Consider the following 16863-nt stretch of genomic DNA (forward strand, 5'->3'; position numbering starts at 1 on the left):
AATCTGACATAAAATTATTTATTAGTGAGATAATATGTAATTTTTTAAATCTATAAAAAGAATTAATAAATATGATAGGAATATTTGTGTAATTAAGCAATTTTCCTTAAAAATTTTGAGGCTTTTCACTTGTAGAGAGTTAATTAAGACAACTTTTACTAACTTTTCAAAGTTTATAAACAAATGCTATTTATTCTATTTTAAAGGAGAAATTATATTTTTGATCTGCTTAGCATATAAAATTAGAAATCTCCTATTATTCAAAAACTCTTATTTTAAAAAGTTTAAATCGGCACTTTAGTGTTTGGAATGAGTCTTTTTATTAATAAAAATAAGCACTTTTAGTTTCTCCACAGCTTGTCCGAACTAACAGGCTAAAAAGTATAAGCTAAAAATTTATTTAGATAATTGCCAAAGTATACGAATACCTTAGATGTCTAAGCAAATTAAAATCATAATGGAAATTCACTTAAAGTACTCTCTTCCTCTATTGCCTATGTCAAAAGTATGTGTCGAGTATTACTAATACAATTTTAGGAGGGGGGGGGGGGGGGATGAAAATTCTTAAACTAGTAGAGCACAAAATGATTCTGAACTAAGAAAAAATAGCGACTAATTGAATCATTTCTTCTAATAAGAAGAATAGTAAAAGAAAATTTTCATTTTCCTCATAGTAAACTTTATCAATTACATACCAAAATTGAAGGCATGATCCACATGTCTCTATGCCCAATATATAGTACTTACCTCTTATTTTCAGTTTTTATTTAGTAATTCTATTAAGATCTTGAGTAACATTATGTAACCCTTCTTTGCCCTCCAACATCTTGTGAGGAGGGAAAAGATGAAAATTCAAGGGACCATCTCCACTAACATAAACAACCTTAAACACATCATATTTCAAATCTAGTGAAAACCCATCAAAATAAGGAAGAACACTCCTAGAATCTTGATTCAATATGTAATTGTAGCAACATTGTAAGGATTTCCACACGAAAACCGCGGCTACTTTAGGTAGTTGATGGCACTTCAAGCAAACCCCAGATACCGCGCCATCCATCTTGTGGAACCGGTCCTTGAAAATGGCTAAGCACGCGTATGTAAAATCTTCGAGTGACATTTCGTGAAGGGAGAAAGAGGCAGAGTTCATGGAAACTATATCCCCTGTGTAGAATTTCGCGGCGGGTGAATGATCCTTTGATTCTCCAGCATATGCATCAAAGAAGCCATGTTCTAGTAGAATTGCCATGCTTGATACACTTGTTAACATGGAAAGCTGATCAATGGAAATGGAGCAACATTAATTAGTAATGTAACAAGTTGATTTTCATGTCGAATAATAGCTTAAAATAAAGACTAGTAAGGTCATGCCATTTCCACATAATAATATAGAGTAGCTCCACCCAATAAGAAAGGAAAAAATCCAATACAATTAAAGGTTAGGGTAGAACTTAAATTTATAAGTTATTTAATTGATTACTCGTTTCAGAATCTCATTAAATTGGAATCTTCCTAGGTTAAAGATCATGAATACTCTAATTTAAATGATTATTTGCTGACTCTAATCTTATTTTTACCACAATACCCTGAATGTAAGGAAAAGAAACAGAAATAAAGGTTTTTCTTATTCAGAATTAATAGAAAATTTGTATTATTATAAAATATGATTTTTTCCATGTTATTTCCACTTAACCAGCTTATAGGGATAATGCATGGTGAGAAACTGATTCTCATTGAAATATTGAAAATAGCCACTAAATATTTTTCAATGGAAAAATAGTGAGTTTTTAGTAGTGAAAGAAAAGAGAGATTAGAATAAAAAAGTGAAAACTTATAAGGGGGAAAACACTTTATATCTGGAAAAAAAAATATATTGATTGAGTTTAAATTTTGTGCACCGATAATTCTATTATTATTGTCATGCTTTAACATATTTGTTAACATTGATAGTTGATGAAAGAAAATGGATGAGCATTGGCAATTTAACAAGTGTGTATGGCATCAACAAATTACCACTCATGACTCACTCAATAAAAGAACCTTAAAGTAATATTTGTGCTTTATTTGAAACTAGTGAATGAAAGGAAATTTAAAATATTTATCTTTGCTTGATTGGCATAAAAGATGAAAAGAATGGCAAGAGGTAAAGTTCTTCATATTTGAACAAAAAGGTTTTCAAATTAACTTTTTAAGTTTTGTGCGCTAATATTATATAATTTTTCACCTCATCGGATTTTTTAATTTTATATTCATTAGGTTTTGAGACACTGATTAATTAATTTAGATTTGCGTCACGTAAGACCTAGAGAAAATATTCCTAGCAAGATTTTTTTTATTCTCCGGACTCAAATCCGAAATCTCTAATTAAGGAAGGATCCTGTTCATTCAACCTTTTATGATCAATGCATGAAGTTACATTGATAACAACAACTGAAATGATGAAAATTAAACTATTCTTTATTCTATTCAGGCTATTCCTTTCCGACAAATGATATTCATGAGCTAAGTTTTTTCCCTTTCATAAGCGCATATTATCCTATAATAAAATTAAACTTACAAGAGTTGCAGCCAGTGAGTCCTTATTCTCACTAGATCTCTTTATCCATGCTCCATACCATACCATCTGCACTCCCAAATATACATTATTAACAATCAAGCTAGAAAAAAATATACATAGCTACATGATCAAAAAGGTGCTATTAAATTCTCTTTGTCAAATAATTATACAATGTATATAATATAAAAATAATTTTTTTTGGTATATGTAAAGGATTATTGAACCCCCTTTAACATAAGAAAACTAGAAAAGGAAACTTCTAGTGTAGCAAATGTGGTTCACAAGCTGCTTTAGGTTGTAATAGTTTCGAATTTTAGGCATAATATTCCCACATATTTTATGTTGAATTCCTTCACAAAAGGCATGGTATATTTTTCCCCTTTTTTCTGAATCAGTACCTTTTAAAAATTTTGACTTCATCGTGCTCTTTCAATTTATCTCAAAAAAAAGTCTTCAATGAAAAAACTAGGTGGGAAAAATTGCAATTTATTTTTCAAATTTTGATTTTTTTTTTTTTAATCGCAAGCACGATTATATAGCCAAAGGCAATAGGTCGCGCCCAAAATCATCCCAAGTACTAAACTATTTTCTTGGAAAGATCCTACTAAGAAGAGAAACTAATAAAGCTACTAGTACCAGGTGAACTCATATTGACCAAAGTAAAAAAGAAGAAAATGGTAAAAAGATTCGCATGGTGCTCACCGAACCTCCGTAATATTTAACAAGTCGAGTCTTATGCCGGTCATATAAAAAAAAAGACTGAAAAAACAAGTCCATGACTCGACATTGATAGAATGCAACCTCCAACTCCCTACATGTTCGATTGATCCAAAGATTTGTCCTTCTAGCCATAGTACGTCGATTACCCATAACCGTACAAGGTAGTTACCATATTTTCCAAATTTTTCAGAACTTAAAAAAACAATTTGAGTAAAACTATTCAACAAATAAAACTCAATACTCAATAGGGTGATTGTTTACTGAAATCACAAATGACCTAAATTCCACAAAGTAAGAGAATTTTTTTTTTTTAAAAAAAAGGAACAAATTAAAGTTGATTAATTATGCATACATACCATATTCCCATGAATGCTTCTAAAAATAGCACTATGTACACATCCAAGACTTTGAGTAGAAAAAGAGAAATGCTTGAGAGCTTCCAAAAGATCATCCACAATCACAATTGTTGGCCTGAATATGAAGAAACTTGTATCCAAGTTTCTGCTATTATATGGGAAAAAACAAGCCATAATTAATATTCTATTTTCTTCTTGTTGTTCTTTTTCTTGATTTAACTTGATTTCTTTATTTGATCTTCCTCTCTTATTTTGTCTTTAACTCTTCTAATCATGAATTAATTGCATTTGTACAAGAAAAAAGAAAAGGGCATAGGAAATTTGGATTTTGTTGGACTGATTAATCAAACAAGGCATGCAATGAGTCATATATTAATATTTTCTTTGGTTGGCCAATGTAGTATTTTAAAGAATTTTAGTACTGCCAGACAAACATGTTGGAAGGATCCCATTTGGTCTTACACTTTGACTAGAATCATAATTAAGAGTGACTAGTTTGAATAATTTGTTCTCAATTTGATCACTTCTAACAATTTAATATTGGGTTTATATATGTTTTGTGCATCCTCCTGATGTAAAAAAACATGTCATTATCAAGGTGTATTTATTAATTATGACATGTAATTGTAATATTAATATGATAATCTTAAATAATAAAGTAATAGAATGATTATATTCAATTAAGTCACCTAGAAGAGGTAAAAATAATTCACTGTCTGCATATAATATAACTCAATCTGTTTTAATAATAACGAATTTAGCTTATGTAGATTGACATTGCATGTCAGAATTTTTATACTATCAAGTTGTTTAAAAAAATAGTTTCATGTAAATATTCAAAATAGTCAAAGATTATTATGTTGAAACTATGAATCGATATATCGATAACCTGGTCAAGTAAATTAAAATACATTTAAAAAATAAAATATGTGTATACGAGGATAAAAATCCAACTCCAAATGATTCGCTTAAACAAATAAAAACAGTCAAAATTGTTAGCAACTTTTGTTGAACATTCCCGCAGCCCAACTTGGACTAGCAATTTGTAATTTCTGTTCAATTTAATGGGAACGTGATAGACTAATATGAATTTAAAATCTTTCATATTTCACCAAAATAAATAAATAATAGTTGAATGATCAACTTGCGCATCTCAATTGTTCTTTGGAAAAATTATCACATATTTATAAGCTTTTGTAGTGCGTATTAGAATTAAATATTGTTTCATTAATCATATTCTGGATTTTCAAGGTGCTTAGCAATCATGTATTTGGTTTAATAACCACAATAAAAATTAGCAAGGGAATTTTTATTGCGTATGCAAATTTTCTAAAATTTAAAATTTTGCACATAATTTTAAATTTTGCAAAGCAAGGAAAAAAGAACTCATATTGATTGCAAAAGTAATTATCCAAGCTTACTTTACCAATCAAAATTATTAAAAAAAAAACACCTTCCATAAAACAATCGCTTGGTTGTCCAGACCCAAAAAACAACTCTTTCTCCAAATGGCTACACCAGGTGCTCAATTCATATTTGGTAAAAATTTTGATAGTTTTTGAAATTCATTATGTCCAAATTAAATTTTATTTTTAATCAACCTCTACTAAAATTAATAATTTTAAGTTTGGGTCTAAACACCATTTTACAAAACCAAGACTTTTTTTATATTGGAGTACATAATAGTTGAGTAATCAAACAGAGAAATGAAGAAGAGAGAAGCAGATCAATTAGAGCTGTAAAGGAGTATGGGCTGTGCATATTGAGTATGGGCTGTGTCAATTAGAGTTGTGCAGGAGCATGGGCTGTGCACATTCAAGAATCTAATTAATTATACATTTTCATTTATTTTATGTACAAAACTTGTATAAAGCAGCAAGAGTGCAAAGAAATAAATACAAAAAATTTGCTCAAAAATCTCTCATCTTCAAATTTCTTACATAGTATCAGAGCAATAGAATTTTTTTTTCTGATCTAGTATTTTCATCATCTTCCAGTTCTTCCTTCATTGTTACAATAGGATACAACACCATTGTTACACAAAATGAAACTCAATCTGGAAATGAGAATCAAATTGATGCCAGTCACCCCTTGTATTTTCATTTCTTAGATTCACCAGGCATAAGCTTAGTGAACTTCACCTTTGACGGAAGAGGTTTTCTGGAATGGAGAAGAACCATCCTCATAGCTCTGTCAGCCAAAAATAAGTTGGGGTTTATAGATGGTACCTGCAAAATTCCAGAACCAAATTCATCACAATATCAAGCATGGAGTAGATATAATGATATGGTGACTTCATGGCTACTGAACTCTCTGTTCAAGGAAATAACTGATAATGTTATTTACTCAAAAACTGCAAAGAATCTTTATACAGATTTGGAACAAAGGTTTGGACAGTCAAATGGAACTAAACTTTTTCATTTGCAAATGGAATATAGTGATCTTGTTCAAGCTAACACTGATGTTGCAAGTTACTACACAAAAATGAAGAGATTATGGGATGATTTGGACTCTCTCAATTCAGATAATAAGTGTAACTGTAACTACATATGTGGAGGAAAACAAAAGTTAACTAAATCTCTAGAAGATGAAAGGCTAATCAAGTTTATCATGGAGTTAAATGAAGCTTATGTCCCAGCAAGGAGTAACATTATAATGATTAAACCCTCCCTAACCTTAATCATGCATATTCCCTTCTCTTGCAGGATGAAAATCAAAGAAAAATCCATGTTAATGAAAATGCTATAACTGGTTCATCTTCTTTTATGGTAAGAAGATAGGGAACTGAAATTATTCAATCTCATGTAAATAACCAAGGATATGTTGCTAATTCTAAAAACCAGAAATTTCAGTCACGCAATCAAAGAACTTGGGAAAATAGATTACCACAAAGATTTTCAGATAATAGAATCAACTTGTTCTGCACTCACTGTAAGAAAACCAACCATATCAGGGAAAATTGTTACAGGTTGATTGGTTTTCCACCCGATTTCAAATTCACTAATACCAAACCAAAGAACTTTCAACCCGCAATCAAAAGCAATGTTGTCTCAACTGAGGAGGTAAAGGGAGCTAACTACTACAACTCAAATATGGGGCAATTCTTGACTAAAGAGAAATATGCTCAGGCAGTCCAATATTACAAAGAAAACAAGACAGCAAAATTATCAGGTTCAACAATACCAACTGATATCAATGCTACTGGAAATGCCAATACTGAAACTGGTATTACTTATCACATGCTTTTACTTGTCTTGCCACTAAGAATTCTAGTTCTTGGATTATAGATTCAGGGGCATCTGAGAATATGTGTTTCAACCCTAAAGTTTTCAATTTTTTGACTTCTTTTTCTTCTCCTATGTTCATTATTCTCCCTAATCTGTCTCAAGTCATTATTACACAGAGAGGAAGTATTTCCTTCTTTGCAGATGTCATTCTTGAAAATTTTCTACTTGTGCCATCCTTTAGATATAATCTATTGTCAGTGGACAAATTTATTAAATAATTTCAGTCGATTCTTCTATTCACTTCTATTGGATGTCTTTTGTAGGCCCCTTTTATGAAGAGGGCTCAAGCTTTTGGTGAGGCTAAAGATGGACTCTTCTTACTTCAACCTAGTAGTACTACTCATAGCTATTATTTTAGGCAATCAAAGGATATCTTATTTCCAAACAAATGTCCTAAATTTCTTTCAGTTTCTTTCTGTTTCAATTAAGTCAAAATCCGATGTAATACTGTGGCACAAACGATTGGGGCATTTTCCTTTTCATTCAATGAAAAACATCAGTTTCATTAATTTTTCTTCTCTTTCTGAATGCACTTGTGATGCTTGTCCCTTGGCAAGACAATCTAGATTATCCTTTCCTATTAGTCATATCAAGTCTAATAGAATTTTCGAGCTTATTCACATAGATATTTGGGGTCCTTATAAAGAACCTACACATGATGGTTTTAAATATTTTCTTACTATTGTTGATGATTTAGTAGGGGAACTTGGATTTATTTGCTGAAAACTAAGAATGATGCTTTTCATGTACTAAAGAATTTTCTGTCAATGGTGCAAAGGCAAATCAGTGTTAAGGTGAAGATGATAAGTTCTGACAATGCTCTTGAATTGGAAAAAAGCAATGAGTCAGTAGCTTTTCTATTTTCTGAAGGGATAGTTCACCAAATATTTTGTGCTTTAACTCCACAACAAAATAGAGTTGTGAAGAGGAAAAATAGACATTTGTTGGAGGTTTCTAGAGATTTACTTTTTCAGTCAAAACTTCCTATTCATTATTGGGGTGAATGCATCCTCATTGCCACTCATCTTATAAACAGAATACCCTCCGAAGTTTTAAATGAAAAAACACCTTATGAAGTAATATTTAATAAGAGACCAGATTATGAAAGACTAAGGGTATTTGGTTGTTTGACATATGTTTCTACTCTATCTTATAACAGAGAAAAATTTGATCCTAGGGACAAACCTTGTGTCTTTTTAGGTTATTCCGATACTGAAAAAGGATACAAGTATTTGGACTTAGAGACTAGAAAAATTGTTATTTCAAGAGACGTACATTTTCTTGAGGAAATTTTTCCTTTCACTTCATGTTCAAATGATCAGGAATCTGTTTTCCCCATTTCACCTCAATCTTTCAACACTGATGAATCAACTGATGGTAATTTGTATATCTCAAATGGTGAAATCACAAACAATTTCTTTCCTAATTCTAGTTATGTCATTCCATCCAGACCACCTAATATATCTAGAACTCTCTCTACTAGTCAACATTCTCCCTCTTCTCCTGTTCCTACTTCTCGTATTCACCTTCAGTTTTCAAGTTCTTTCTCACCTCCTCCACCTACAAGAAAAACAGCAAGAGTCTCTAGAAAACCAGCCTATCTTGATAACTATATTTTAGTAATTTGATCCTGATAAATGTGACTAAGGCATGTTTTACTACACCAATACATTCTTCTACCTTCTCCTTTTCATCTTTATCACTTCAAAATCAACATATCCTTCGGTCCTTATCTTAAATTTCAGAACCTAGTAATTATGCAAAGGTTGCTAATCATCCTGGTTGGAGGGACGCTATGAGTAAGGAAATTGAGGCACTGGAAAGGAACAAAACTTGGGAAATAGTTTTATTGCCACAAGGTAAGAAGGCATTACATTGTAAATGGGTCTACAAAGTCAAACATTTATCAGGCGGGACTGTGGAAAGGTTAAGGTCTCGACTTGTTATCAGAGGAGATGTTCAAAGAGAAGGAATCGATGACAACGAAACTTTCTCCCCTGTTGTCAAGATGACTACTGTTAGGTGTCTTCTTGTTGCGGCAGTAAAGAAAAGTTGGCCTCTTTATCAGCTAGATGTAAACAATGTTTTCTTACATGGTGATTTGAACAAAGAGATGAATGTGAAATTTCTTGCTAAATTAGTTTCACCTAGTCCTCAACATGTTTGAAAGCTCAGAAAATCCCTTTATGGTTTAAAACAAGCTCACGGCAATGGTATGCTTGACTTGTAGGGGAACTCAGTTTTAAAGGTTATTTATCTTCCTAAATGACTATTCCTTATTTTTCAAACAGTCGAGGGACTCTATCACTTTAATGGTTGTTTGTGTGGATGACATAGTCATCACCGGCAACAATTCAACAGAAATTTCAGATATCAAAGCATTTTTACATTATGAGTCAACGAAAGTTCACCCTTGATCTCCTCTCTGAATATGATTGTTCCCATATCACCAAGGTTTCCTCACCTTTGGATCCCTCAATCAAGTTAGGGATTGATTCTAGACATCTCCTCGATGATCCCACTACTTACAGGCGACTCGTGGGCAAGTTGAACTACTTGAAATATACTCGCCCTAATCTTTCTTTCGCGGTATTGATACTTAGCCAGCATATGTAAAGTCCTAGACTTGCCCATTTTTCAGATGCTTTTCGTGTTCTTCGTTACCTCAAAGAAAATCCCAATCAAGGTCTTCTCATAAACTCATCTCCTTCACTTTCTCTTCTTGCTTTTTGCGATGCTGATTGGGTATCTTTTCCCGACTCGTCATTCTGTTAGTGATTTTTTCATAAGCTTGGGAGGGTCCCCTATCTCTTGGAAGTCAAAGAAATAAGTTTTCATATCCCTATCTTCCGCAGAGGCGGAATATAGATCTATTCGATGAGTCACTACTGAAATCACTTGGTTGACTCGCCTTCTCACTGGCCTTTCAGTTGCACCACCTTTGCCAGTCCCGATTCATTTCGACAGTCAAGCAGCACTGCACATTGCTCGGAATTCCATTTTTCATGAATGTACTAAACAACCCATGCTCAATGTGCACAGTCCATGCTCCTTCACAGCTCTAATTGACACGGCCCATGCTCCTTCACAGCTCTAATTAATCTAATTCTCTCTTCTTCTCTATTTCAGCATCTTCTTTATTTCTCTGTTTGATTACTCGACCATTCTCTACTCCAATATTCTAAAGATAAGGTAACATGTAATGAAGGGAATTTTTAACTCAATAAGCTGAAAAAACATACTCCTATATTATATATATATATATTATAAAAGCATGAATATAAATGTTGATTGACCAAAATATCCACTAAAAGTTGATTTACTTATTTGTTTTTTTAAGTTAAAATTTTCTCCATCTAAAAAATTACTAATGGGTATAAATGTAATTTTGCAATAAGACTAAATAAAACATATTTCTATTAGAACTAAGTTTATTGTAGAATACATATTATCCTATTAATACTAGAAACTTAACATTAAATCTATTTCAAATAAACTATGGGTACAGAATTTCTACACGTTTAATAATATTGGTCAATCAAAATATTCATTAAATATTGAACGACTTGTATATCCTTAAGGAGTAATATTTAATAGTTATAACTTTAATTAATTTCAAAGTCCTACATATTTGCATAATAATTAAATAATAATTATTTAAAGAAAATAGTAAATGACAATTTTGTCTATTGTAGAAAAATAGTAAATGATAATTTTATCTATTATAGAGTCTTTCAATAAAGGCAATGTTCAATCAACAATTCAATGAGATACAACCTTCTGTCATTAACCTTTTTTTCCTAAATTCAATATGATTCGAGACCCAACTCCTGGATTTCGGGTCGGATCGAGGTTGGATCCCGAGTCAGAAATTGAGGTAAGATTTTGGGGTATCAGGGTTGGGTCTCGAGTTAGGTGTTAGGGTGGGGTTTTGTGTCAGATTTTGGATTCGGGTTTCAAATCGAGAGTCAAGGTCGAGTTCCAAGTCAAATATCAAAGTGGGTCCTTAATCGATCGTCGAGGTTGAGTTTTAGGAATTAGATACCGGTTCAAAAGTTGAATCTCATGGTCGGGTCATGATTCGAAAGTCGGATCCCAAATCAAAAGTTTGAGTTGGGTCCTATGTTAGAAGTCGAGATGGGGTCCTAGGTCAGATCCAGTTCACAAGTCAAATCCAGGGTATGATGTCGGGGTTGAATCTTGAGTCGAAAGTCGGGCCGAGTCAGGAGTCGAAAGTCAAGGTTGGTCTCATGTCGTATGTTGGGGTTGGTTGGGGTCGATTCAGATCTTGATTCAAAAGTCGGGTACAGGGTTGAATCTTAGGTCAAAAGCTGTGTCCCGATTCGGGATTCGAATCAGGTCCTAGGTAGAAAGTTGGTGTCGGAAGTATGATCCCAAATTAGTGTTGGGTGTCAAGTGTCGAGGTCAAATGTCGGGGTTGAGTTTCGAGTCTGGTCTAGAGTCGAATATCGAGATTGGATCTCAAGTTAGAACTCGGGTCTCGGGTCGAGTCTTAGAACAAGTGTTGGGTTGGGAGTCAGGGTCAAATCTTGGTTAGAAAGCAAAATTCCAATTCAGGTGTCAGGTGTCGAGGTCGGATGTCGGGGTCAAGTCCCGAGTTGGGTGTCGGGATGGAACTCCGAAGTAGTCATCTGAATTCTCTTTTGTATGATAATTGATAAGGAATAACGTGCAAAGCACGTTCATAAACACTAGTATATATATATATATATATATAATTGAATATCTTTAACATGAAAAAATATAAATTTTAAATTTTAGATTTTCTTTTAAAAATAAATAAATATTTTTTTGTCTTCCAACTCAACCACGGAGTGTAACCAATAATATAGGGTGGATATAAGTTTTTCCAATCGGCATTTCACGGTACACCGTTGTATTGAAATTTTATTAAATATGCATATAGAGCCAATGAGCAAATTAAAAATATGGATTATAATTATATAAATGACTTCAATATAAAAACTTATTATTTTGTTCACATTTTTAATTATTGAGCTTACAATTTTTTTTTGCGTAGGCCACTTACGAGAGATATGATGAAAATTAGTACCGTGACCTGGGTGTGTTTTGTATATATTATATTATATATATCCCTGTCAATTGAAGAATATTGAACGCAAACCAGTTTGTAACATAGAAGTCAAATATACGTTAGAAAGATGAAAATTATTAAAGGCAACAAGTTTGTCACTTAGTGCCATAGATTTTCTCAGTCACTATCAATCACTTCACCATGTATATGAAAAATATCCAACCTCATTCATTGAACCTCTCTACTCTTTCCTTCTATATAAGTAAAAGTATTAATTTATGAATAGTCAAGAATAGAATCTACAACTCCTAGTTCAAATTGAATATTATCATGTTCTATGTATATATTTTTTGTCACTTTCATCCTTCATTTCATTTTATGTGGCATCGTTTGACTAAACATGATATTTAAAAAAAAGACTTTTAAAATTTATGATCTATAACAATTCTTAGATATTTATGTCGTATATCATTTCATTAAGCGTAAAAAGGGAATTTTAAAATTAAATTATTTCTGATTATAATAAAATAATTGTTAGAATATATGAAAATATATTCTGACAGATTGTAACAAATTGCATATATTTAATTTTTAATATAGAGATATTTAATTTATTTAGTTTCTAATATAGAAATATTTAGTTTCCTTAATTATAGCTTAATTATACTCTTGTATTTGTGTATATAAACTATTGAGGATAATGAAATAAATCAAGAGATTAATCTCTTTCATGATATAAGATTTCTAGGGCATGATCCAACCTTCTTCTTCTTCTCGGATTCCTGCTACCGCCGCCCCCCTCCTCTCCCTCTTCCTCTCTTCTCAATCACCATGTCTAACTCCAAATCTTCCTTTCATCCTGCTCTTATTGTATCCAACATCAAGAGCCATGTTCCCATCACTCTTGAAATAGAGAACGTACTATATTCCACTTAGGCAGAACTCTTTAAGATTCATGCAAGATCACATCGGATGATTGATCATATTATTCCTCCGACAGCGGGCACGGAGAAACGACCTCAACAAGAGGAAGACAAAGAACTGTGGTCCACCCTGGACGTCGCCGTTCTCCAATGGCTCTATTCTACTATCTCTCATAATCTTTTGCATACAATTTTTGAACCCGACACCACGGTGATGGAGGCTTAGAATCGCTCGCGTGAGATATTCCAAGATAACAAACACTCTAGTGCTGTCACCCTAGAGTACGACTTCACTCATGTCGACATGAAAGATTTTTCGACGTCTCTGCCTATTGTCAACATCTCAAATCTCTGGCGGATTAATTCAAGAATGTTGGCTCCCCGGTCGCTAACGATCGACTAGTTCTTCAACTAGTCTCTAGCCTTACCGAGCCCTACCAAGGTGTGGCCACTCTTATTCGCCAACATGACCCGTTGCCTCAAATTTATTAAGCCTGTTCCATGCTAAGAAAGCGGCCCAAATCTCATTCACTGCCTTAGTTGCTCGCTCATTCGAGGGTCCTCCTGATGTTCCTGATAATTCATCTTCCAACCGCAATTCTAATGGTGGGAAGAAGAACCACAAGCGAAGCAATAATGGGGAAATATATCGCGGCAACATAGTGGTTGTGGAGGCAGCAAAGGAGCTACCAGCAACGGCGGTAATGCAAGCCGTGGTGGTCAGTTGGGAGGCAGCAACAGCCGCGGCACTGGGCAGCAGTCAGCGGGGCAGAACCCTCCGTGCTCTTCTCTATGGCCTGGCGGACAGCAGTGGCCGTGGATGGCATCATGGGGTCCTTGGGCTATACCACCGTGTCCATATCCTTCAAATTCTTGGTCCTGACCCAATTATGGACTACAACATCCACCACGAGCGGGTGTTCTTGGGCCTCGACCTCAATAGGCCTACACGACAGCTCCTAGTCCTACGGACATTGAAGCCGCCATGCATACTCTTGGAATCACTCCACCGGATGGAAATTGGTACATGGACACTGGTGTCATTTCTCACATGACATCCACGTAAGGTAACCTCACATCTTATTTTAATAAGAACAATAAACGTGGTATAATTATTGGTAATGGTCAATCAATTCCAATTCATGGCTATGGTTACACAACTTTTTCTTCCCCGTGTCCTCCCTTGAACTTAAACAATGTCCTTCATGCCTCTCACCTAGTTAAAAATTTGGTGTTCGTCCGCAAAATTACCAGTGATAACTCTGTCTCTATTAATTTGGATCCCTTTGGGTTTTCTGTGAAGGATTTTCAGACGGAGAGGCTGGTAATGAGGTGTAACAGTCGAAAAGAGCTTTATCCAATCACAAATCTAGTCACTTCACCATCTACTTTTGCTGCTTTGGCACCATCTCTTTGGCATGTTCGTTTGAGTCACTCGGGAGCACCTGTGTTAAATTCCAATTGATTGATTGTAATTCAAGTAGAGATGTTCGTATTTTTCATTCTTGTGATCTTAGAAAATATGTTAAGTTGTCATTTTATGCTTCGAATTCTAGCTCTCTTATGCCACTTGATATTATACATAGTGATCTTTGGACAGCACCTGTTTTGAGTTCCTCAGGCCATCGATATTATGTCTTGTTTATGGATGATTATTCTAAATTCTTGTGGACGTTTCCTTTATCGCACAAATCACAAACCTTTTCCACATTTTTAACTTTTAAGATATTTATTCGAACTCACTTTGAGCGGGACATCAAGAATATTCAATGTGATAATGGCAAAGAATTTAATAATGGCCCCTTTTGGGACTTCTGTAGAGCCAATGGTCTGTCGTTTCGATTGTGATTCATGTCCTCATACATCTTCTCAAAACGGATAAATCGAAAGACAAATCCGTATGATTAATAACATAGTTCATACCTTATTGGCCCATGCTTCCCTTCCTCCTTACTTTTGGCATCATGCTTTGCAAATGACAACTTATCTTCTCAACATCCTTCCTCATAAACTGGTAAACTATCAATCCCCTGTTCACATTTTTTATCGAAAGGATTCCTCTTATTTCCATATTCGTGTATTTGGGTGTTTATGTTATCTTCTCATTCCCCCGACACTCATAAACAAACTTCAACCCCGTGTGTTTTTTTGGGATATCCGTCATCATCGTAGGTATAAATATTTTGATTTGTCATCTCAAAAAATCATCATTAGCCATCACATAATATTTGATGAGACACAATTTCCTTTTGTCAAGTTACATACTCCTCAAAATCACACATACCAATTTTTAGACGATAGACCATCTCCCTATGTGGTTCGTTATCTCACTACCTCCACAAATCCGTCGGATCACCATCTTTCTCCCAAACCGCTGCCCATCCCGCCGTGCCCAACCAGTGGATCTGCCCCCTCACCTGGGCAGATTGTTCATTCGTTGCCTGCTGGGTCAGCTCCAACGTCTTCTTCCGCTCTCACACCTAACTCTCCTCCTCCATCCACTCCTGTCTCTCCCTCTAGTCTGCCTACCGGTCCTGTTACTAGGAGTCAGCATGGGATCTATAAGCCTAAGAGGTCCTTCAATCTTCTTATATCCGTCTTGAAGTCCCCTCTACCCCGTAACCCTGTGTCTGCTCTTCATGATCCAAATTGGAAAATAGCTATGGATGATGAATATAATGCTCTTATTCAAAATAAGATGTAGGAGTTGGTGCCCCGTCCTCCAAATGTTAATGTTATTCGGTGTATGTGGATTTTTGCTCATAAAAACAAATCTGATGGTTCGTTTGAGCGACATAAAGCTTGTCTCATAGGTGATGGTAAAACCCAACAGGTTGGCATGGATTGTGGTGAGACATTTAGTCCAGTTGTCAAACCGGCGACTATTCATGCGGTTCTTAGTTTAACTCTCTCCAAGGCATGACCGATTCATCAACTTGACGTCAAAAATGCTTTCTTACATGGTGAACTCAAGGAGACTGTTTACATGTATCAACCTTTGGGTTATTGGGATCCTGATAGACCTAATCATATGTGTTTGCTGAAGAAATCTCTTCATGGGCTGAAACAAGCTCCGCGGGCTTGGTATAAGCGATTTGTTGATTATGTCCGTACCCTTAGGTTTTCTCACAGTAAGACCGATCATTCCTTATTTTTTTATCTTCAAGATACTTCTATGGCTTATCTTTTATTGTATGTCGATGATATTATTTTAACTGCTTCCTCTGATGCGTTCCGCCGGTATATCATATCGCTTCTTAGCTCTAAATTTGCTATGAAGGATTTTGGCCAGTTGAGTTATTTCTTGGGCATTGTTGTCACTCGTCATGCAGGTGGTTTATTTTTATCTCAAAGGAAGTATGTAGCCGAGATCATTAATCGAGATGGCATGTCATCGTGTAAGCCATCTCCTACTTTGGTTTCTCCAAAATCGAAGCTCGGGGCTACTACGAGCATATTGTTTGAGGACCCATCTCTTTATCGGAGTCTTGCAGGGGCACTGCAATATCTCACATTCACGAGACCGAATATTACTTATGTTGTGCAACAGGTATGCTTATTCATGCATGACCCACGACAGGAGCACATGAACACTCTCAAGCACATCATGGCTACCTACAAGGTACTTTGGGTTATGGTCTTCACTTTTATTCCTCTTCCACAACCACTCTTTTCTCGTATACTGATGCTGATTTGGGTGGGTGCCCCGATACACGACGTTCGACTTTGGGTTGTTGTGTCTTTATAGGTGATAACTTGATCTCATGATCCGCCAAACGTCAAGCTGCTTTGTCCAGTTCGAGTGCAGAGGCAGAATACCGAGGGGTTGCCAATGTGGTTTTTGAGTCGTGTTGGTTGCGAAACTTGCTTTTGGAACTTCATTGTCCTATTCCACGGGCCACTTTGGTTTACTGTTATAATGTTAGTGCCATTTATCTGGTTGGTAATCCTGTTCAACATCAAC

At 34.7% G+C, this 16863-nt stretch overlaps 1 protein-coding gene and 1 long non-coding RNA gene across 3 annotated transcripts; both read right to left on the reverse strand.

Annotated features, from left to right (window-relative positions):
- Positions 1-646: 646 nt before the first annotated feature.
- On the reverse strand, positions 647-3983 carry LOC129890435 (uncharacterized). The gene is made up of 3 exons (XM_055965992.1): positions 3634-3983; positions 2558-2623; positions 647-1276 (listed from the first exon to the last, which is right to left on the reverse strand). The coding sequence occupies exons 1-3, from the start codon at positions 3805-3807 to the stop codon at positions 764-766; spliced, it is 753 nt and encodes a 250-aa protein (XP_055821967.1). The 5' UTR covers positions 3808-3983; the 3' UTR covers positions 647-763.
- Positions 3984-5471: 1488 nt separating this feature from the next.
- LOC129889049 (uncharacterized) lies at positions 5472-10153 on the reverse strand. 2 transcript variants are annotated; one of them, XR_008766780.1, is made up of 2 exons: positions 9332-10153; positions 5472-5946 (listed from the first exon to the last, which is right to left on the reverse strand). It is a non-coding gene; the product is annotated as an uncharacterized LOC129889049 (long non-coding RNA). The 2 variants fall into 2 exon arrangements; XR_008766779.1 differs by having other exon boundaries at positions 9309-10153.
- Between the last annotated feature and the right edge of the window lie 6710 nt (positions 10154-16863).

The sequence above is a fragment of the Solanum dulcamara genome, chromosome 5 (assembly GCF_947179165.1).
Source record: "Solanum dulcamara chromosome 5, daSolDulc1.2, whole genome shotgun sequence".
Taxonomy (NCBI): Eukaryota; Viridiplantae; Streptophyta; class Magnoliopsida; order Solanales; family Solanaceae; genus Solanum; species Solanum dulcamara.

What these genes read in the sequence shown, in the direction of transcription:
- LOC129890435 (XM_055965992.1), bottom strand. Translation starts at nt 3,807, where the DNA reads ATGGCTTGTTTTTTCCCATATAATAGCAGAAACTTGGATACAAGTTTC. An exon ending in GAAGCATTCATGGGAATATG is followed by an intron (nt 2,624 to 3,633) that starts GTATGTATGCAT and finishes TTGGGAGTGCAG; the next exon opens with ATGGTATGGTATGGAGCATG. An exon ending in ACTCACTGGCTGCAACTCTT is followed by an intron (nt 1,277 to 2,557) that starts GTAAGTTTAATT and finishes TCCATTGATCAG; the next exon opens with CTTTCCATGTTAACAAGTGT.